This window comes from Crassostrea angulata, chromosome 8 (genome assembly GCF_025612915.1).
Source record: "Crassostrea angulata isolate pt1a10 chromosome 8, ASM2561291v2, whole genome shotgun sequence".
NCBI classification, from domain to species: domain Eukaryota; kingdom Metazoa; phylum Mollusca; class Bivalvia; order Ostreida; family Ostreidae; genus Magallana; species Magallana angulata.
Window position 1 is genome coordinate 44,559,997 of NC_069118.1, and position 22,253 is coordinate 44,582,249.

At 31.8% G+C, this 22,253-nt stretch overlaps 3 protein-coding genes and 1 long non-coding RNA gene across 4 annotated transcripts in view; 2 read left to right on the forward strand and 2 right to left on the reverse strand.

The window, feature by feature from the left end:
* The window catches only part of LOC128158201 (uncharacterized), a 154,158-nt gene that overhangs the window by 84,498 nt on the left and 47,407 nt on the right, over positions 1 to 22,253 (forward strand). The window lies entirely within an intron of this gene.
* LOC128158199 (carbohydrate sulfotransferase 1-like) lies at positions 1,981 to 8,743 on the forward strand. Its single transcript, XM_052820962.1, has 5 exons — positions 1,981 to 2,075; positions 2,720 to 2,800; positions 3,713 to 3,908; positions 4,145 to 4,936; positions 8,611 to 8,743. The coding sequence occupies exons 1-5, from the start codon at positions 2,000 to 2,002 to the stop codon at positions 8,627 to 8,629; spliced, it is 1,164 nt and encodes a 387-aa protein (XP_052676922.1). The 5' UTR covers positions 1,981 to 1,999; the 3' UTR covers positions 8,630 to 8,743.
* On the reverse strand, positions 14,566 to 16,293 carry LOC128161002 (fucolectin-like). Its single transcript, XM_052824275.1, has 3 exons — positions 16,278 to 16,293; positions 15,982 to 16,200; positions 14,566 to 15,175 (listed from the first exon to the last, which is right to left on the reverse strand). The coding sequence occupies exons 1-3, from the start codon at positions 16,291 to 16,293 to the stop codon at positions 14,964 to 14,966; spliced, it is 447 nt and encodes a 148-aa protein (XP_052680235.1). The 3' UTR covers positions 14,566 to 14,963.
* Positions 16,528 to 19,834, reverse strand: LOC128158204 (uncharacterized). Its single transcript, XR_008239931.1, has 3 exons — positions 19,470 to 19,834; positions 18,164 to 18,447; positions 16,528 to 17,445 (listed from the first exon to the last, which is right to left on the reverse strand). It is a non-coding gene; the product is annotated as an uncharacterized LOC128158204 (long non-coding RNA).

Below are 22,253 nucleotides of genomic sequence, written 5' to 3' on the forward strand. Positions count from 1 at the left end.
TCCACATTGGTACTTGGTGTCTTCTTGACAGTTGATAACCGTAAATCTAGCTAGGAAGAGAAATCTCACAGATGCGTCTAACTGCACGTGACCAGTGAAATTAATCTTGAAAAGAATTGATAACAGTTAGAAAAGAATTATAATTACTTTTGAATCTTAGTTTAAAATAATATTTTCAAAAAGGACCAAATAAAAGTTACACATTATAATAAATGATGATTTTAGACCTTTAAAAGAAACCAAAAAAAATTACACATGAAAATGTTTAATGGTCCTGAAGAAAAACTGTCATAAACTAGATTAAACTAGAAGGGTAGATTGAATAAACACAAACATTTTCGCTGCACTAATAACATGTAACATTATAAGACGAGACTGACAAATCTGTTAAGAAAAGTCGAATGTCTCCAAATTCTGAACAATTTTTTGACGAATTATTCTGTTGGAATATTTGTTCATTGAATTACATTAATAAATTTGCTTTTTTAACCACTGTTGGATAAAAGTAATTTGTGTATATGTGCAAGTTAACAATATCTATAACTAATATCAAATACCAGTGATGCAGGGCTTAAAATACCTAATTTATATATATTATTACATGTATGAAGGATAACGATTAATATTGTAGTTTTGCCGTAAACATTTACAAACACATTATTTATTTCTCGTGTACATGTAACACATTTATATTTTCAATTTCTACTCGCGTTGATCTGTCGACGTCCATTCTCCCAGCACAAAATTTCATAGCTCCTTTATTCGGGCGGTTTTTTTAACCAAAAAAAAAAAAATCTGGAACATATGAAATAAACTCAAAATTTGATACAATAGCCGATTATTTCTAGAAAAATAAGAGTATTGTTAGATCAAATTAGTCACTTTGCTATTTGTGTGTCTTTGCCCTAACTACGTTTTCTCGGTAGGATGCATTTGGTATTAAACTAATTAAAATCCTCACACATATTTATCTTAACTTTTTCGTATTTCAATTATATGTATGTACTACGTAAATGGATACATATGGCAATAAACAAAATAATACAAAAAATCACAACTTAGTTAAGCGAGTTTCACAGGTAGTCAATGCTAAAAGGCTGCAGGGAAACAAGTTTTATGTATCTACTGGGTTTGCATTCAAATTGAATTAAACATTTTCTATGCTTGGTTTAAATACTTGATATTGTTAACATTTACTGTTGATGTAAAATTGGAGGTTTGAATTGGTATGCACATTTAATTATAAAACACTTTTGGTGTGATTAAAATCAGAAATATTACAGCTAAATTAATTGGTACTTGCTACGTATTTCATGTCCACGTTCACAACCCTTTTAATGGATAGTGTTCATATTTTAAAGAAATATGTACTAGATTATAGGACATTGATAAGGACACTTGCCTTAAAGTGACCGAGGTAGCCTTCCATTTATTGCCTTTTTTGAAAATCTTATACGAAAAAGCAATCTCATTCAAAGAAATACACGCCAGATGTTTTATTATAATTCTTGCGAAGCTGGCTATATGTCATATATTTGTGTTTAAGAATATTGCCTTGAGCGATTGCAGAAACATATAGTATTAAGTGATCTTTTCAAAACGATGGCAGACATTAATTATAGTATGATAGAAGACTTTTATGCATTTTGATTTGTCAATTTCCATTACTGTACATATTGTTGTTAACCAGTGGGATAGAATATTGACCTAACAACGTAGCCGTGGAAAGAAACGAACAATAAAGTTTTGACCTTCTGTTGCCATTGTCGTCCCCGAAAGCTTGCTTATTCATTCGTAAATACTCAGCTAGACATTACAATATAGAAGAAACGCTTCAATATTCTAGTTTTATGAAAATGACAGGTGTTAAAAGCTGAAAACTGTCGTAAATCTATATCAGTTAATGAATGGATGAAAGCTGGTCGATAAAATACATTCAGAATTATATAAAGATAATTTACGGAAACATCTGTTGACCGTTGAAAGGAAGGTGGTGGAAATGTTTGTCGAAGGTCAATTTCGATATTTAATTCTCGGAGTTTTCGGACTATTGGGTTTATATTTTACCTTAGAAAGTAAGTTTCCTAAGTGTTGTACACAAGATTTTCTAATAAGTGTAATTATATGATTTCTTCAATAGTGTCCTAGTGTTGTACACCATGCCGCCGCCCCTCCCCCCTCCCCAGTATGAAAAGTTAGTCGGATTTGTCACTCAGTTTGTTTTATACAGCCATCTTCATAGCTTGGGCATCTGTGATTTTTATATAGACAATGATTAACTTCTTTTATACTTTGCGTTCTCCTAGGACTACATTTACGATCAATTACGCATTCGGTAAATGTACAAAGAACATATAATCAAATTTGAATATTGTTATTCTAAAGGCAAATGAGTTTTCTTGTGTTAAGTACATAAATGAACTTAATAACTTAAAAATACTAATACGTAACAAATGCAATATTTTTTCTGATATATACTGTATTATCATACAGACTGACCAGAAGAGTTAACATGTAAACATAATATTCGCTATAAGGTTTATTGCCGCAAACCGGGTTATTCCCGAGGAAGTACTAAATTATCACTTAAACTACAGGTCTAATGTATTTTTTAGAAAAAATTATCATATCGTCGTTAATAAAGACTCTGAAATTTAAAACATTTATGGTTAATAAAATATATTTGACACATATTTAATACAAATTTCATTATTTTTAGGGGAAGTACCAGTGTTTAAAACAAAAGAGATATTGGGCAACAAGCCATGCATTTCAAAAGCAAGACCATTACATTTATCTGGTATGTTTTACAATCATTTTATGGTTCTTTAAATAATAGTTATGTATAGAACATACACTTTCTCTAAATAGTTGCCTGGATTTCAAAAATAATGCACGAACCAGAGTCAACGTGTATGTACAACGAAACACATTGTGTTATTTTGTTGTGACTTTGTGTTTTGACTATAACAGTTGAAATTTGATTTGATTTGCCAAGTTCATCTAGCTGTTACGTTTCAGTGTTGTTTAGACAATAAAGATAATCCCTGATGAATAGTGCATTTTGTTTGCTTTTTTTAACCCTGAATTGATTATATTTCAGTATGTTGCTGTTCTATCACAGAAAATTACCAAACTTTACTGGGTTTTTTTTTCAAGAAATTATATACGATAGTCCTTTCCAAAGCAACTCGATTTTTTAGCAGAATAAATCGCATTATGATCTTTTAATTTTTTCTAATTAGCGTCATATAAGAATTCGTCATGACTGTGGTACATGTAGCGATTCCTAATTACAAAATGTTAAATCATTAACAAGTTGTTCAAAACTTAATTAGAAACTGTCTTTTTGAACTCCTTGTCACTCTTAAAACTATTCTGGACCAAAATTAAAATTATGCATTAGGTCTTAATAACAACATTTTATACATCTAAAAACTACTAGAAACCATTGAAGTCCAGCAAGACGGAATAGGTGGTACACTTGACTATCGCCCTTAATGTCTTGAGTTCGATTTTTGCTTCTTTAAGATTGTAAGTCGAAAGACTGGCATGGGCGTGCACTATTACAGCATAGTATACAATTTATTTGTATTCTATGCGAAAAATAAATAGGTTTTGAATATATCGTGACAAACTTACCAGAAGCATAATAATTAAAAGTAATAGTCCATTTATAGACCGATCCCAACTCTTCCTATTCTTAATATAGACGGTTATGACCCCAAGGACACCACGCCTATGCGACTCGTTGTGGCATACTTCAGGAGCGGATCCACTATGACTGCAGACCTCATACGCCATATTGATGATGACTTCTATCTCTTTGAGCCCCTGCACGACCTCTCCTCGGCGCTTCTTAAATTCAAAAACAAAACAAGCATTCAGTTCCTAAATGGAACTCGAAGGTTTGCCTTTTTCAATTAATTGATTTTAGAAAACTTTGAGAGAGCATTGCTTCATGATTTAACATAATTTTACTGTGAAAATGAAAATATGAACCATACACACATTGTATGTATCACTTTTAATTGTCCTGCATCTTGACAAAAGTACCAAATAAAAATTGAACATGTTGTACTAAACAATACAATACAACACCTCACGTTAATAATACTGATATATGCATCTTTTTTAATTTAAGGTATTTTTCAACTGGGGACATTGAAAAAATATATCCAGAGATGATATTCAATTGGTTTGCCTGTAACTTTAAAGACCTTGACTTGAATGGTCTAACTAATTCATTCATACCCTCATTTACACCCGAACATTCGGATTACATCAAGTGTGTTCGATTATTCCATGGAAAATTCTCTAGAATGAAGACAACAAAGAAATGTGTCCATTTGCTGCGCAAACGATGTTTGACCGCCAAAACTCGGACTATTAAAACAATCCGATTCACAATGTCTATGACAGAAAAACTCCTAGCATGGTTACCAGGACTAAAAATTGTTCACTTAATACGAGATCCCCGTGGCATTTTAAATTCTCGTTTCGAGAAAAATGTTGAAGTCATGAATTTACAAGTGGCGGCAGAAGAACTATGTGACCAAATATCTTCAGATGTAACACTATATAATGACATTGAATCGTGTTACAAGGACAGAATGATGCGTGTTACCTATGAGGAAATGTGTCAATCTCCATTGATAATAGTTTCAAAGATTTATAGATTTCTAGGATCTCGTTTTACAGACCACGTCAAGGATTACATAGATCAAACTTTGAAGGGACCAATTAAGCACTGTGGATATTGTACAGATCGAGGAAACGCCCTGGCAAACGCCTATCGATGGTTAACTGTCATTGAAGAAGACTCTTTGAATGTCATTGACCAAAACTGTTCATTCTTGTACAAACAGTTTGGCTATTTTCATTTACAATATGATATTCTGGCCGACTTTAAAATTCATGGCAAAACAAGCAGAAGGTAAATCTAAAAGTTCATATTTGTTAAGGGAATATTTTTTTGTTAATTTCATTAAATGACCAATGTACTTTGCATTATGATGTATATTAAACAGTTCAGATGCATGTGAATATGTCACAGTTAAAAGCAAAACATTTTCATAAATTGGCATAGACATTTCAGCAAGTTTAGGAACTTACAATTTACGTTTGATACTACACTTCATATTTTTGTATTGGACGTCAAAGTATCAAAACCCTTTTTTGGAATTTTGATTAATTAATGCATACTATTTTCCTTAAAGACTAAACATGAATTTTGATTATCTGTAAATGATTTCCTTTAGAGTTAGATCCGTTTTAATAAGAACTTGGACTTTCGATGGGATGTTAACGTTTCTATCTAGTTTGGTCATCAAAAAAGCTGTCAGATATTGACCTTTCTTCTGATTTGCTAAGAGTAGAATCAGAAAGGTTTTTCCAATGATTTGCTCTGTTGTGTGAAATTACTGTTTTAATTGAAATAGACAGCCCTGGATGAAGTCAGACAATTGTCATTGCGTTATTCAAATCATTGTATTCATATCTAACAGGCAATGACTGGACAATTACCCATGAGTAGACCCCGCTTTCATCTAATCGGAGTTCGTAACAAACTGCCCAAGGTTAAAATAGTTTTATTTGTAAGTGTTTGCAAATTTGAATCAGGATCAGTTTACTCTTATTAAAGAAGACCTGAACAAATTAACTAATTTCAACGAACGTGTACATGTAACGTGGTACATTGCACATTTATTGCATAACGATGAAGGATGATAAAATATTCCTCCAAGAAATATCAAGATGGCATCACCGGAAGGATTTTGTATTTTTCTTGTGAAATAAATCGTCATTTTTTTCGGAATATTTATGCAATATTTCTTTTTATTTTATCGAGCAACATACCATTATAATTATACTAAATTCGTTGAGTTAAATAGTTTTTAACATAAATGTGTGATTGTCTACGTTATTTTATATCTTTCTTTTATAAATTCGAATCATGCATACAAATAGCCAGATTTCTTTTCTGAATTATGTAGAATTGAAATAATCAAATATTTAGATTTAGGGTATTCCACTCCTCAATGTTCTTGTATCAAGAATTTCTTAAATACTTAAAAGATACAAAGATAATGCGAGGTCAGTGTTCATCCCTCAGAGTTATGGTCAATTTAATTTGACCTTTTTGCACCTTTTCAGCCTGATTAGGATTTCTTGTCAGATTTTTGATGAAGCAAACTTATTTCTTTAAAACCATTGTGTATACACAATGGTCACACTGAATATAGGGTTTTTGCACTTAAAATTGTCAATTTCTACAATAGTTACAATTTGATTTGAAATAAAAACATTTTGAATATCAAGAATTTTATAAGATCAATTCAATTTGCCTAGATATGTATTCAGTATCATTTTGATATCATAAAACATGGGGTCAGTGATGTCAAATTTTAGATATATGGCTTCAAAGGTAAAATTCATGCAAAATTTAGCTTTAACAAATTCAGACATTTTCTATATATTTGCATGATTTTATGCTAAATGTGTATCACTTTTTCAAAATTCAATTTTGTACATGTCACACAGAACCTATAGAACATGTCACAAACTTATCAAATGTTAAAAATGTGAAGAATGAATAAAGTATAAAGAAAAGAAAGGTATAATGAAAATTCATAGAATTGCTTGTTTCCGTCATTTTTGTCTATAAAACCTTCCGCACGAAAAAATAGTTCCCCCCAAACCTTGTTTGTTTCTTGAATTCAAATTGATTTTCTTTATGAATGTTGTGTAATTATGAAATAATGATATTTCTTTGATGATCAAATATATAAAATTATATTTATTTAAGATATTATAATGATCATCTGCGCAATGAAATCAAAACGTGAGGAGTGAAATACTTTAATCATTTTATTATACATTGTATGTTCATTTCGGCTTTTTCATACGAAGAGATTGATAATAATTTTTATTCCTTATGAGACACGAGGATTTCTTCGCCCTGTCGCGTGACTCTCGAGACCAATTTGCTGAAGCGTTACATAGAGTAATCATATTATGCTATTATAATAAACTACACTAATTTATCTATTTTCAAAATGGTGGTGTTGTTCAAACAGACAGCAAATTGTTTTCTTCTGAAAAAATAGTCCAAACATAACCAAAACTAATCAACACTATTGTCATTTACAAACAATTAGTGCGTTCATGAAAATTTTGAAGTCTTTTTCAGGTCATGTTCAGTGTATGACTAATAGAGTTTCTGTAACAGGTACTAAAAACCCGTCGACCTGTCCCCAAACCTCTCGGCCAGTCAACTTGTCTACTTTTAGTTCTGAATACATATTGACCCGTCTACCTTAAACAAGTCGATCTAACTACCTTAAAACCTGTCAATGCATCAAACTGTTCACCTTAAACTTGTCGATCAAACTACTTTTCAACCTGTCAATCTGTCTCCCTTTACCTGTCAACCTGTTGACGTGTAGAATTTACAACAATTAAACCTGTCAATTCGTCGACATGTCAACCAGTAGACCTGTCAAGCTGTATACATGCAAACCTATGTACCTTGTGTATATGTCAATTCCTGTAATTATTAAAGTCGTAAATATTTGTTGGTGTTTATTTGAATGGGAACGCTCGGCTAGTAAAAGGATTGAAAAAAACCTTATTTTCGGCCTTTGTGTCTGAGACTTATTGGCGTGAAAGAAAACAAGTTGAATGCTATAATGATTTTAATGTAAAAACAAAACAACAACTCTTATAATACATATTTATCAAAACCTAAAAAGTAAAAACACAGTAATTTATTATAATAACTATTTTTCATCATACTACACAATTCCTTTTGTTGCTTTAACTTCCAACACAAATTAAAATCAATATTTTACATGTACAATATTGATTAACACAAAGATGATAAAACATAAATGTATGCCATGAAAGAAAACAAGTTGAATGTCGAATGAAATAGCAATTGATGTTGTCAGGGCGCGTTCAGTCATTTCATATCCCAGAACCAGTTTCCCTGACGTTTCTATAACGTGTTTACTTTTTCGGTAACCACGTGACTTGATTGCATGTGGTCATAGTGTGATCAGTGTTTCAAGGTTTTTAATCAAAATTCAGTTCTACCTAATTCTTATTAAGCTACTACATATAAATCGTATTTGTCATGCAATACCACAGTCTTGTCCAAAGTCGATCAACGAGAATTAACCCAAATTAAACGTTGATATCTTTGTTATTTTTAAAGACCATAGACCACTTACATACAGTTATTTCTTTGAAATATCCAAACAATGTCTTATAAAATATTATAATTTTTTACTACCATTGCATAAGATTTTTATTTTCATACAGTTTACCTAATTTAGTTGGTATATCACCTGACAACAAGTGTATTCATTATTATTGAATATTTTCTTTAAAACAATTATACGAAACATATTAAGACGAGCCAAATTTTTAATATATATCGATACACGGTAACAATTAAACTAACATATATCTCTAACAAATTCAACTAAGACATACATGTAATCAATTCTAATATTCAGACATTTACCCCACACACGTCAACTTCGTAGAGAGTTAGATAGTGGTATGGTTTGGATATGTTAATGTATCTCCCCCATGGTATTGTAGGATTAAGATTAGACCTTAACACCAAACACGTCAACCTCACATAGACTGAGATACTCGGTTGTCATGGAGATCTGGACGTATCTCCCAAACGACGAAGTGGGACAGTCGATGGCGACCAGCTGTGACAAACTACCGGGACCAGCAAAGAAACCACAGGGAGTGTTGATGTCAGATTCTGTCAGTCCTATAGTTACTGTAACATCTCGCAGTCGGTGTGATACATCTAGAACAAATAATGTGCAGGTGTTTAAAAATGTAGTTAAGATATATGAAATATTTATTTAAAGAAATGCATTGTTAAATCACTCTTATTTCTCCGTTTACAAGGTAAAACTAAACGTTAATTTTAATGGCGTTTCTGTGTACGCCTACATATACCTATTCCATGCATATCCATTCCCCTGTTGAGTATTCGTACAATTGTAATGGAATACACAGCTTGCAGATCCACCCTGTACCAAGGATTTGTATCAGATGTATCGGTGTGTGAACACAAGTCTTGGATAATGTCTGTACCCCTGTTGCCATCCACCGCCGACTCGGCTGCATAGTTAAGATACATTGAAGACTGTGCGGCAGGTTTCCCCAATGCAATATCCGAAACAACTGGCACTAATATAATTAAAAAAGGAAAATTGTAGTTATGATTAGTTATGATTAGAAAAATCAATAACATTACAACACAATGACCTTGTGAAACGGAAAACGGTTTTACTTCAAGAGCTAGTTTCGTATTAAATATTTTTTTTTCTGAAATAAAATCTACCTTTATTTTTCTGTATAAAACACTCACACAAAATTACTATTTATATTTGAATTTTTATTTGAGTCTTGAGTCATTCAATTATTTGTCCACAAAAGTGGGTAAATCATCAGTAATGTCACTAAGTTGAAATACAATTTTAATCAGCGGAAACATGTCAGTGACATATCAAAAGGAACAACTAATTCATTTATTGAATAAAACATGGACATTATGCATGGCAAGGCTTACCAATTACTTAATGTATTTTTAATTGATCGTTTTATTTCACTCTAGATTAATGTGTTTTTTTGGAATTCTTAAACGCAGGACTTGAATGTTAGTTTCAGTCTAATCTGTTTCATCTAATTTTTATCTGCCTTTCATACCAAATCCGAACAACCCTTCATGTTCCTGTTGAAACTTTTTCAGAGGATTCAAAACTAGATCTTATTCTGTAAGAAACATTTAAAGCGTGGTTACGTTTTACTATTTATCCATTTATTCTCCGAATTGAATGATAATTTGGAATATTAATAGTCACGTGATTTTGCAAGCCGAATTTTATCAATAACAAAATCTTGTCTCGAAATTCTAATTCTACATTAACACATATACACAGATCATCTACGACATCAATGTTCATCCATATGCATTCAAAATTCCGTACCTCTTTACATTAAACAAACTTCATTCTCACAAATAAGCTATTAATTGTATTCGTCAAATTTCATAAGAAGATGCATATGAAAACATAATCATTTTTTCTTTTGTCAAGAACCATATAACTTGATTGGGTAATTGGACTATACATAAGTCGTGAGGGACAGCGTGCACTCATGACGGATTTAATAATGAGCGATTTTATTTCCAGATTTTATGGTAAAAGCAAATACATACATTATTTTGTTGAATAGCTCATTTCATTAGAAAAATCTTTAAAACAGAAATAGACTGTATACAAGTCTATGTTTTAAATACATTGAAATACATCTATGTAATTAAATGTTTTAAATATAATTTTTGAGGCATTTATACTACCGTTACTAAAATAATGGACTCGACGTTTTTAGTGCTTTAATACAGATAAACGGGAGAGAACTGTCTTTTGTTTTAGATATCATAAACATCGAACCTTACTAATTTTTTTTCCAATTACTGGAACTTTTTCAATTAGCGTTAATTAATCGATTGTTTGTTTTAAGTATTTGCCATGACAAGAGCTTCCGTTTCTTACATAAAATTTAGTAAGTGGAGTGGACCCATATTTCTTTACGGTTTTATAGAAAAACACAAGTATTACAGAGGATCTTGCTGTCTATCAATATATTACGAATTAAAAAAAAAGTAAAGAAAACAAAAACCATGTAAAGGAACCTGATGAGGGTAGCAACCAGCAGTGTCTTTGAATGTTTGCATGAACTTTGATTACGCGGGTGTTTAATATAATTTGCTTATTTAGTGATTCAAACGCTGACTAAAAGCAGCCAACAGAGAAAAAAATATTCTACATACAAACAATACACTTTTTTCAATCATATTAAAAGAATTGTCGGGGGAATGATGACACCATCTGACCCCTTGGGCGGACACTCTTTTCCCTGATCTCCGCCTATAACTGGCTGTAAATTAAATTCTTTTCTCCTCAGTATGTGTTTAGTCTACTCAATCAAACTTTGCGTGTTCTTGAACTACCAACTGCTTGCAACAAATTTATCGTTAGCTACGCTACTGTACTGACGCGCTTTTACCTTGTACTGTATAGTGATCCCAATTGTTTTCTTCTTGAAATGTTTGAGATTCGTTTGAACATCTTTCAGAGTACAGCATACATCTGTTGGTATATTTGTTCCAGGCATAAGACCAGCACTTATTCTTATGTTCTGTACACTTTGTTCCACACGACAGTCTGCTGCCCAACAAAAGATCCAGCAATCTCAACTCCTCCCGAGCAACGCCATTCAGATTTGGACATTTGATGAACTCTCTCCCATGTATACGAAACAAACAAAGAGACAAAAAAGGAAAACACTGCAAGACTTGTACTATCTTCAACATGACTTACGGATTGCAAATTAAAAATAAAAGACTCGTTTAGCAAAAGTTAATTAGGAATCTCTTCACTGAGTAATCAGTACGGTTAAGTTTAGAAGGAAAATTATTTTAAAATTATTATTTATTGAAATTTCGCGGAAATGGTGCAAAATAAACTACAACTATTACTAATCAAAATCAATTATTAAATGTTTCGTTAAATACGAAGGTATGTGAAACAAACATATTTTATATATTTTTATTAGCATTCTCGTCTTAATTATGAATAAACGCAATCAATTCTATCAGAATGATTTGACGCACCGCGGTCAGAGATCTATTGGATATATGAGTCGGCACAGACAGGCTCATAGCTGACATGGACTCAATCATACGATCTATCATTATACATTTAATGTACATGTATGTACTTAAATCAATTTCTGTAATATGTACATTGTAATAAGAGAGAGAGAGAGAGAGAGAGAGAGAGAGAGAGAGAGAGAGAGAGAATTAAATTTGTTAGAACATTTTATCTTGGCATTTAAATTATTGTATAAACACAAGCCTTTGCATTTAAAAGTAATTGAAAATGCATGATATTTTTGGAATGTATTTAAATATACATGTATTAATTTACTTTTAATTAACGACAGAGCGCATCAAACAACTTTGTAATGGAATTAACTACGCTCAATTATGTACAAAGGTGTTTTTTTAATAAACCACCCCTGACCTGTACACATAAATAATTCATTTTATACTGAAGTTATACATGTGCCAAAATTTGTAAAACCTACGTATATTGGTTAATAAAACTTCTCTAAAATATTAAACTGCACAACAACTGCTGGAATCTTGCAAAATCAACAATACATTGTCTACTTTCTTTTCTTAAATTAATGTTTTCTTGGCAGTATAGCCTCATACCAAAATGAAAACAACACAAATAATTATTAATAACTAGCTAAACAATTGATGGTTTTCACAAATTTCCCGATGAGTACATGTAATACTGATCGATATACCCACCAATATACTGGATTCACTCTATGTGTTGAACATTTAAGGCGTAGAAGATTCTGAATGCTCAATAATTAAATTCTTGAAAAGTATCAATAAATCTTAAAATGGGGATATACTGATTTCACTTTTCAATTTTGTATTAGAGTTTCTTTCTTACAGGCTGCTGTACATGTATTTTTTTTTATTTTTCTAGCAATAAGCGTTAGGCGTTTCTCATAGAAATACAAACATTTTTTGTTTCAATATTTCATTGTTTAACCTATCCATGGGGTTTCCAATAGAATACTGTGTCGATAAATATTTCTATTTACTCTTCGATTAATTGTTAATTCTTGATGCACAGACCAGTAGCCATTAAACAGTATTTTAACGGCTCCTTACCAGGGCAAAGAACGTCAACGAGCTCCGTCTTATGATCAGTTTGAGCTCATATGCAAATACATGTAGTGCTTACATAAAAGATGTTTTACTCAGTCATATTAAGTTACCAGAAATAAAACAGAACATATTACACAATCCAAACACTGCATAAATTTCATCGGAAAACTCTATTATCGGTTTATCAATCGTAAAATGGCACACCTATTGTATGGCGTAGATATAATTAAGATGATTTTAATTAGATAACTATGTATTCTTTTAATGTGCAAAAGTGCTTGTTTATTATTTGTGTATAGAATAGAACCTTCTTGTCTTAAGCGATAACTTTAAAAGAGACGCACGGCGTTTAACGTATTGATTTCTCATAACGATGTACCCTTGATGGTCGCATCATTAAACATAACTTTTAGAAATGAAATAATTTCTGGAAAACAGGCCCATTAGGATATGTTATCGTATGAATGTTTAATGTTTCGAAGAACTGCAACTTGTTTAGTGCATCCTATCATGGCCTAATTACATAAAATATTAAAAATGAATGAACAAATGTATTTAATTTCAATAAAACTGCAACTTATTTGTTGACCTTCGAGCAAAACTGTGTTAAATAAACCACTGACGCTAGAAAAAGTGAAACAATTTCTACTATACATCTTGTCAATTATTCGTTCAGATTGGGCACACCACCATTTTTTTTCAAAATGTTGGTGTCGTATATAATAGAGGTTAACATGAAATTATTTGATGTAAACAAAACAAGGTACAAATCAATATGATATTATTGGTTAAAGTAGATCCAGTGTTCTGTGATGTCACACTTTTTTGTAAAACTTTGAATTCTTTAAAAATTGTGGAAATAGTTTTATTTATTTTATGTGAATATAATCACATGGATGTAATTAGAATTATTGGTAGGTTCAAGATATTTTCCCACTTAATTTTATACTAAATTTCCAAATTTTTATATATTTTATCTATGCAAAGGGGAAATAACTCTTTTTCTGACTTTTCTCTCAGGTGTATGTCTAAATTCTATAGTTTTTCTTATTCCAACGATTAATTTTAAAATATTTTTGTAATTTTAGTTTTCTGATAAAGTTGTCATTAAAATTAAACAAGAAAAACAAAATTTCTGCCTACAAGATTTTACTTTTTACAAAAAAAATTTACATTTTTCTAATGCTTAAATATGCTTTAGTTTATGTTTATCTGGCATCTCAAAAAGTGTGATAACATGTATATTTTTTCTAACAATTGATGACATTTAAGTCTATTAAGTCAAAATCGGTTCGATTTTTTAACTTTCCTCAGAGAATTTTACGAGTATTGAGCTACCTTAAAAGACAAGAAGTATGCGTACAACTTTTTCCCAATTGTTTGATAAGTACATATATTGAACCGAATGATTGTACACGTAGAATGTTTAATTTTATCTATAGTTATAAAATTCAAGAATTGAAGAAAAAAATGGAATAAAATCATTTCGATAAAAAAAAAAATTATTTTCAATTATCACATGGAAAAGTTTGTTTGACCGGGTCACGGTCAATTTGACATCTACAAAGACATGCCATACAACAACTAATACCCGACTCCTGAACTTTATAAGGTGTCAAAATGAAAAATAAAGGCTCTCTAATATCGATACGAAATAAATAGGTTATTTTCCTTCCGAAATGCGGCAATCTATATAAAAATACGGTAGCGTTTCAATTAAGATATATATATATATATATAAGCAATGATAAATATATCAGACGTTAATGCGCCAATATGTACAGAAATACGATAGCTTTTTAGCTTAGATATATGTATATACATGTAAACAATGATGAACATATAAGACTTAAATGCACCTATATGTACAGAAATATGGAAGCGTTTCAGCTTAGATATATATAAGCAACGATAAATATATAAGGTGTCATAACAGTATTTTACTGAAAGTTCACGTCAAAACATGGCTGAGGCAAAATAATTCCCGAATTTTCCTTTAAATTTGGGGCGCTTCCGCATGCGACAGGATCTGATTTTTTTATGAGATGAAAAACAGTGTGTAAGAGGTCTAACTATCAATGATTAACATATTAGAATTTTATGCGCAAATATGTACAGAAATACGGTAGCGTTTCGGCTTGGATATATATAAGCAATGATAAACATATTAGACTTATATTACACCAAACACGTCAACCTCGCATAGAGTAAGAAACTCTGTTGTCTTGGAGATCTTTACGTATCGTCCCATTGGTAATGTTGGGCACTCTATGACGACCAGCAGTGACAAAGTACCAGGCCCAGGAAAGAAACCACATATTGTATTAATGGATGAAGACAATAGCCCCACAGTCACTGTTACATTCTGTAGACGGTGTGATTCATCTTAAATGATAAACAGGTGTTCGTTTTAGTTCCTGCAGTTACTTTTAAGTATATTATTAAAAGCTCTTTCCTAGAATTGACACACAAATCATTAAAACAATTAAAAGCAATTACTGTTTGGGGGTAAAATAGCATTTTTAAGAATAATGTAGAAGTGCAATTTTTTAATATATTTGTAATCCTAGTAATTGTTTATATATTTTAATGAACTGATGACAAGAAGTTATAAATCACGCTTTTGAAGACGACTAATCAAAGAATTCACCAGAAAAAATATATGTAATAATGAGATATTGTCTGCAAAACAACACGAAAGCATCTACTGAGTCTTTGTTGTAATCTGCATGAAGGAGTGCCAGTTTGATTAAAAAGATGTAAATTGATGGCTGTTATTATTTTTTGGGTTTTTTTTTTTTTGGGGGGGGGGGGGTAAATCATAACTAAAACATCAAATTATAGAGCATCATCTATCTTGTTGATATGTAAAGTTCGTTCCATTTCATTAATTAAAGTTTATGTTCTATATAATCAGCTTTTGAAAAGGGATTAAACATAACCGTTTTTAAGAATTATCAATATAAAAAAATAAGTCGTAAATATAAAAGGTATTTTAGGTATCCGATCTTAAAAGCCGTATGTTATGTCAGCATGAAACACGGTATACGTAACGGCTATGACGTCTAGCATCTTCGTATTTTTTATGTATTTTTTTGGTTTAATAATCGAATTACTCCTAAATTCACTAGATTCATTCACCTACAGTTTTTCGAAATTTTCAAAGAAGTTGCTTCAAATTGTTTTCCTACCGAATCCATAATTATCCTCCCCCCTGTTGAGTATTCTGACAGCAGTGATGTGATACACAGCCTGCAGATCCACCCTCCACCAAGGGTTCGTGTCGTTTTCACCTGTGTGTGTACAAAAGTCTTCCTTTAGGTCTGTACCCCTGTTGCCGTCCACCGCCCCATCGGCAACATTGTTCTCAAAGGTTACTGCTGTCTTATTGATCGCGATGTCAAACAGCACTGTCAATCAGAAATAAACTTTCAGTTTATTTCTTCAAGTTGTTAATGACAACAGTTAATCAAAGTACTGAAAGTACTGATAGGCGGAAGCATGATTGCAAGTTGTCAATGTCATAGTGTTATTATAACTATTTTCTTTTTAAGAATTAGTTTGATAACATAAAACACTATTCTAATATGTCAATTAAGGTATATACATGTAGTAAATGTGGAAATACTCTCTTACTGCACCAGATTAGTCTGGATCATGCCTTAAATAAAGATTCAATGAGAAGAGCAATTTAAATATCAAAACATTTGTTTTGTGAAATACATTAGTATAACAATTGATACTTATATGCAAGCTGAAATTACAGGAATACATTTTCATTTATTATGCCGATTTATTAAAAATGTTCATTTTGATATCAAAATGATGAAAGAATATTATAGAATTAGAATTTAGTAAACTGAACTTCTGAAACTGTAGTATTTTATTCTTTACAATAATGTTTCACAAAAATGCAGAAGTTACATTTGTACATCACTTGATTACAGTATTTTACAAAATCAAGTAGTATGTGTGTCACTTTGCTTACCTGAGAAGCAATAGCCATTGAGAAATCAGCTTCATAGAATAATACACAAAATATCTGGACAATGTGTTGTAAAAAAGGTATTCAATAAAGAGATTTTGGTGTTTTCTTAATATATTCTCAAGTTTAACAGTAACAGGATGATTTCAAAGTCATTTTATATGTGGAGAATTGCAGACCTCTAATTGATCCTCAGATTGCATTTCATATATTTTGTTGACAAATGTTTAAAACTTAGAAAGAATGTATTTACTTACTGTGCTGTATACCAAACATATTTTACAAAGATCAAACATATATGCAAATGTTGAGAATTACAATACAATGTAAAAGCCCAGTAATTTATGGATAACTATATATTGATATTCAATAATGTACAAATTATGTGTCCTTTACAATTGCTCCATGTTGTACTGTCAAATCACAGGTCTCTAGTATTGAAGACATTTGAACTTTTAAATTTTAAGTTTTTATTTTAATACTAATGGAATCTTCCACCATTACAGAACATAGACTTTCAAAGAATCCCTTTATGGCTGCATGCCGTAATGGTGTTTTTGGAAAGCGTGTTATCATGGAGTGTGCCATTTGTGGTAACAACAATTTCAATTCACTAGTGTTGTCTTGCATCCATTATACCAATGAAAACTGTCTTTTTCAGCAGGATATTCTAAAATGTGTTGATGAAAAATGAATAATGGATATGTTATCAAGCAATATTTCATTACAATATAATTGACCTCCAATAAAGAAAACATGGATTTAAAAAAAAATTAATCTATAAAATTCTTTGAATTTATATGTGTTTTACCTTAAATAATTTATTTTCAAAAGTATACATGTATTTTGCAAATAAAGAATGAGATATATAAGAAGATCACACAATATGAATTATCAATAGTTGTAAGGTTATTTTGGTATATTACATACAACAAATGGAAAATATAGTGATTGAACTGTAAATGAAAGTTTAATTATGTCTCTCCAAAATTCTTCAGTTTTTAATTGCATTTAGTACAAGAATATTTACTATATTATTAAAGATATGACAACAAGATATCTGTGAGTCAATGCTCACTAGTGATACCCCTGCTCTGATAAGTATACAAAAAAGCATAGTTAACATTACATGTAATGGGAAGTTGACATCAAATATTTTGAAAAATCAATCTTACCGAATGGCCTACCTTAACAAAGACTGAGTTAAAATTTCAAGCATCTGCGATTGTTGCTGAGATATCTTTGACAAAATTTGTGTTATAGACAAACAGACACTCAAGGGTAAATCAATATACCCCATCTCCTTCCAAGCATGAGTATAATTAGTTCATACTTAAACAAGAAAACCACGGGAAATATCGTATTTAAATTTAGTTGTATGTACTAACCTTGAAAATGGCGTTAAGGCCACTAAGATGAGGATTCCAGCATATTTCAGATGCCCTGCTTCCATTTAGAAGTTGCAAACGTGCAATGTTTGTCCCTCTTTAAAAGTGCTGGACTGGGAAGCCAACACCGCATTTTTATAGCATCCGTCTTTTTCTTTGTTTTGCTTGAATTTAGCTGTGCACCCAAATTTAGCAACTCTCCCCTTCACCAGAGATGAAGAATGATGTTGAGCTCTCATTGTCTCCTCTTGTCAGTTAATGTTAATCAGTTTCTTGACATTCATCTGAAAGAACATATACATATAGAACAAATAGATATATGTTAGGTTATTATCTATAATCATTGTCAGGTATATAATTGAGTCTTTTTGGAATTGCAATTAATCATAAACATGGTAGATCAAAGATATACTGGTATATAGTCCAAGTTCTCATGAATTGGACATTTTAAAATTTAAAAACAAAAGATGCAGTCATCAAAATTATCATATAAATTATGATGTAGAGAAACTTCCATAGGAAATTTCAGTCACTTTCATTATAGAGTAATGATAAGGTAATTCTGAGATACAAGTAAATACAGTAGGTAAAAGGATAAATCATATTATTTTTTTTTAAATGTTCAATTAAATAATTTGCAATCAATAGCCTATCTGGAATATTCATATTATGTATTAATATCAGTATTATATCAACCAATGAATTGTATCTTGTATGATACTTAAAAGCTATATTTGAGATATTTTAGAGAAAATTCATTTGCATTATTCATGAGTCATTTTTAAACCAAGCTGAATATTGTAATTTTTTGTAAGCAAAATGAATAAACCCTATATCATACAGTGCAGTTTGTAACAAATTATAAAATCACCATATGAACATATAGATCTGCAAAGATGTCACAAAATATTAAAGGTTTAAAAAAAGGAAATGTTATCTTCCTTAATATGCGATTCCATTGTGCTAAATTTTAATCTTTAAAGATATCCTGTAGGCCTCGCCTTGTACAGTATTCAGAACAAAAGACCGTCATTTCAGAATTATCGATGAATGCCTAACACAAACAAAATAAATTCTTTCATAAAATTTATGTAGTTATCTGAGATTTCTCTGATTCTAACCCCCGCTTTTATATTGAGACATGTCTCCTCCGCACGTCACAATATACAAGCGGGAAATAGAGTCAGAGGAATTTCGGATTAAGAATGTACCAGCTTCTCGATCAAGATTATTGTAACATGAAAATCTAAAATGATGAGGCAAACGTTTATACAATGAGCAATAACATATTAATTACCTAACTTACCTTACGTATGTCGAAGATGGACAGTCACCAGTTATTCTCAACGTGGGTTTGTTGACAAAACTTTTACACTGCATAACGTAATGCAGTATTGTCTGAGATTACTACGCGAAACCCCAGATAGCATGACTTTGTTGGGCCAACATTGGCTGTAGGTTGTAAGGTTGGCGTTGGCTTAACAACGTTGGGCCAACATTGGGCCAATGTACACTTGACACATCTAACTTGAGTGTCAATGTTAGTTGGGAAGACAGCGTTGGGCCAACATTGGGCCAATGTACACTTGACACATCTAACTTGAGTGCCAATGTTAGTTGGGAAGACAGCGTTGGGCCAACATTGGACCAATGTACACTTGACACAACTAACTTCAGAGTCAATGTTAGTTGGGAACACAACGTTGGGCCAACATTGGGCCAATGTACACTTGACACAACTAACTTGAGTGTCAATGTTAGTTGGGAAGACAGCGTTGGGCCAACATTGGACCAATGTACACTTGACACAACTAACTTCAGAGTCAATGTTAGTTGGGAACACAACTTTGGGCCAACATATTGGGTCAATGTTGTAAATTTACAATCAATGCCAGTTGAGACATGATATCGGCCCAACAACGATCCAACGTCTGTTAATTACATTTTTTATTTCCTGATTAGTTTGTTGGTCGATTAAATTTATCAAAACACGCATTATAAACTTTTCAACAGTGGTTTTATGTTTATACATGTCTTTTTATTATTTCTTTTTACCATGTTTTGAGATAGAATCATTACTTAAAGCTAAATATACAGTCAATAGTTACGTGTACATACTCTCATGTTAAAATATGCAAGTTTAATTTTTATTCTTTTAAAGAAGCTTAAAATTGTGAAAACCCAAAATTAAAATGAACATATTCTGCAAATATATTCAGCTGCATAATTGTTCTAAAGTGTAGAATTTAAGTTGCCGATCTTGAGATAAGAGATAGCACATTCACTGACCAAGCAATTAAGACAGAGTTTTCTCAGCGTGAGGCTGGCCAGTTTCCATGGTTATTGTGATATCTGATCTGTTGGGATGGCCAAACCTGCTCCCATTTAGCATTTTGTAGGACAGATCTAAACAGTCTGCTCAATGTATAGCCACAGTCAAGCGAATAAAACAGAAATGTAAGTATTATATTTATCTCAAATAACTGCAGATATTTATTAAGCCAATTTCATTAACGTCTCAATAAATGTTTCTTTCATTTTTTTTAATATTTGTATTTTTTTTAAGGGAATATGTGCAAGCTGCCCCCTTCCAGTCTGACGAACTTTCAAATGACTTTGAAATTTGATGTTTTTGAAAACCAGTGTTTTATTTGGATGACTATGAACAGATGAAGATATAAATGAAGCAAAACAAACAGAAGAGAGTGAATTATTACTTTATTCTATTTTGGAGTAACTAAGTTTAAAAAGTGTGGATATAGATTTACCCTGTGAACATATGCTAGCTAGATAACGAACGGCCGTCATTTAATTTCAAGGATTATTTTTTATCATGGTTTCTGCACTCTGGATTCAAAATAAATCCATCATTTAAATTGTGATATATTGTTGCATTTGTATTGTTGCACCTATATTGGAACAACATTGACCCAACATTGTGCCAATGTTGGTCATATGTTACATATCTTGGCCCACCATTGGGCCAGTGTTGGGCATATGTTACGTACATTGGCCCACTGTTGGTTATATGTTACGTACATTGGCCCACCGTTGGGCCAGTGTTGGTCATATGTTACATACCTTGGCCCACCGTTGGGCCAGTGTTGGTCATATGTTACGTACGTTGGCCCACTGCTGGGCCAGTGTTGGTCATATGTTACGTACATTGGCCCACCGTTGGGCCAGTGTTGGTCATATGTTACGTACGTTGGCCCACTGTTGGGCCAATATCAGAAGATGACAAATGTGGCATTGTGCCAATGTAGGCCCAACATGTTGGGCCAATGTTGGGCCGATTAGCAAAATTACATTGGGCCAACATCATTTGCCAACATTGGGCCAATGTAACTGGTTTTGTTGGGCCAACGTTGGCCCAACAAAGTCATGCTATCTGGGACGTTGGTATGTTTATAAATAATTTATAGGCATTGTATCATTCTAATAATCTTTTTTAAATAGATTTATACACACCCTTGTTTTTTTTTAAAAAGCATTCATTACCTGTCTCCTTATCAATTTTTCGTTCTGTACTCATAAACACGCAATTTCAAATTGAACTATTTTTTCCCTCGGAATTTCATCTACAGGCATCAGACTCTGTGCTTATCCTTTGTTTATGTCGCATACCATCGCAAGAGTTATCGTTCGTTCCTGTACTATCAAAAACGTAAATCTACCACTTGTTATCTTTGCTATAGGCATTTTCAATGGATAATCAAATACGATGAAGTAAAAATTTAGAGACATACCACAGTTCTATTATCAGAAACGATGTTTAAACGGGGGTCGAACAGTGGGGGGGGGGGGGGGTATAGAGTTGTGTGCCCTTAGTTTAAATAACATCCGATAGTTTACCATGAAAAAGGGCAGGAATTTGACCTATGACGTATAAGGTCATGAAAGCAATTGCAATAGGCGCTTCCGCCTAAAAAAAAGTTGTTAAGGGTAACATCTAAATGGGATCATAATAAATGTTTATGTATTCTTTATGAACATGTAAAACATTCATGTCCAGTAATGTTTAAAAAAAAATATTACTTCTTTCAATAAGAATCGAATTATAGAAAAGAAATATCGATTCGAAACTTTT

Coding starts and splice junctions, on each gene's coding strand:
- LOC128158199 (XM_052820962.1), top strand. CDS start 2,000: ATGTTTGTCGAAGGTCAATTTCGATATTTAATTCTCGGAGTTTTCGGA. Junction 2,076..2,719: donor TTTATATTTTACCTTAGAAA/GTAAGTTTCCTA, acceptor CATTATTTTTAG/GGGAAGTACCAGTGTTTAAA. Junction 2,801..3,712: donor AAGACCATTACATTTATCTG/GTATGTTTTACA, acceptor TTCTTAATATAG/ACGGTTATGACCCCAAGGAC.
- LOC128161002 (XM_052824275.1), bottom strand. Junction 15,176..15,981: donor GGAGGATAATTATGGATTCG/GTAGGAAAACAA, acceptor TTATCATTTAAG/ATGAATCACACCGTCTACAG.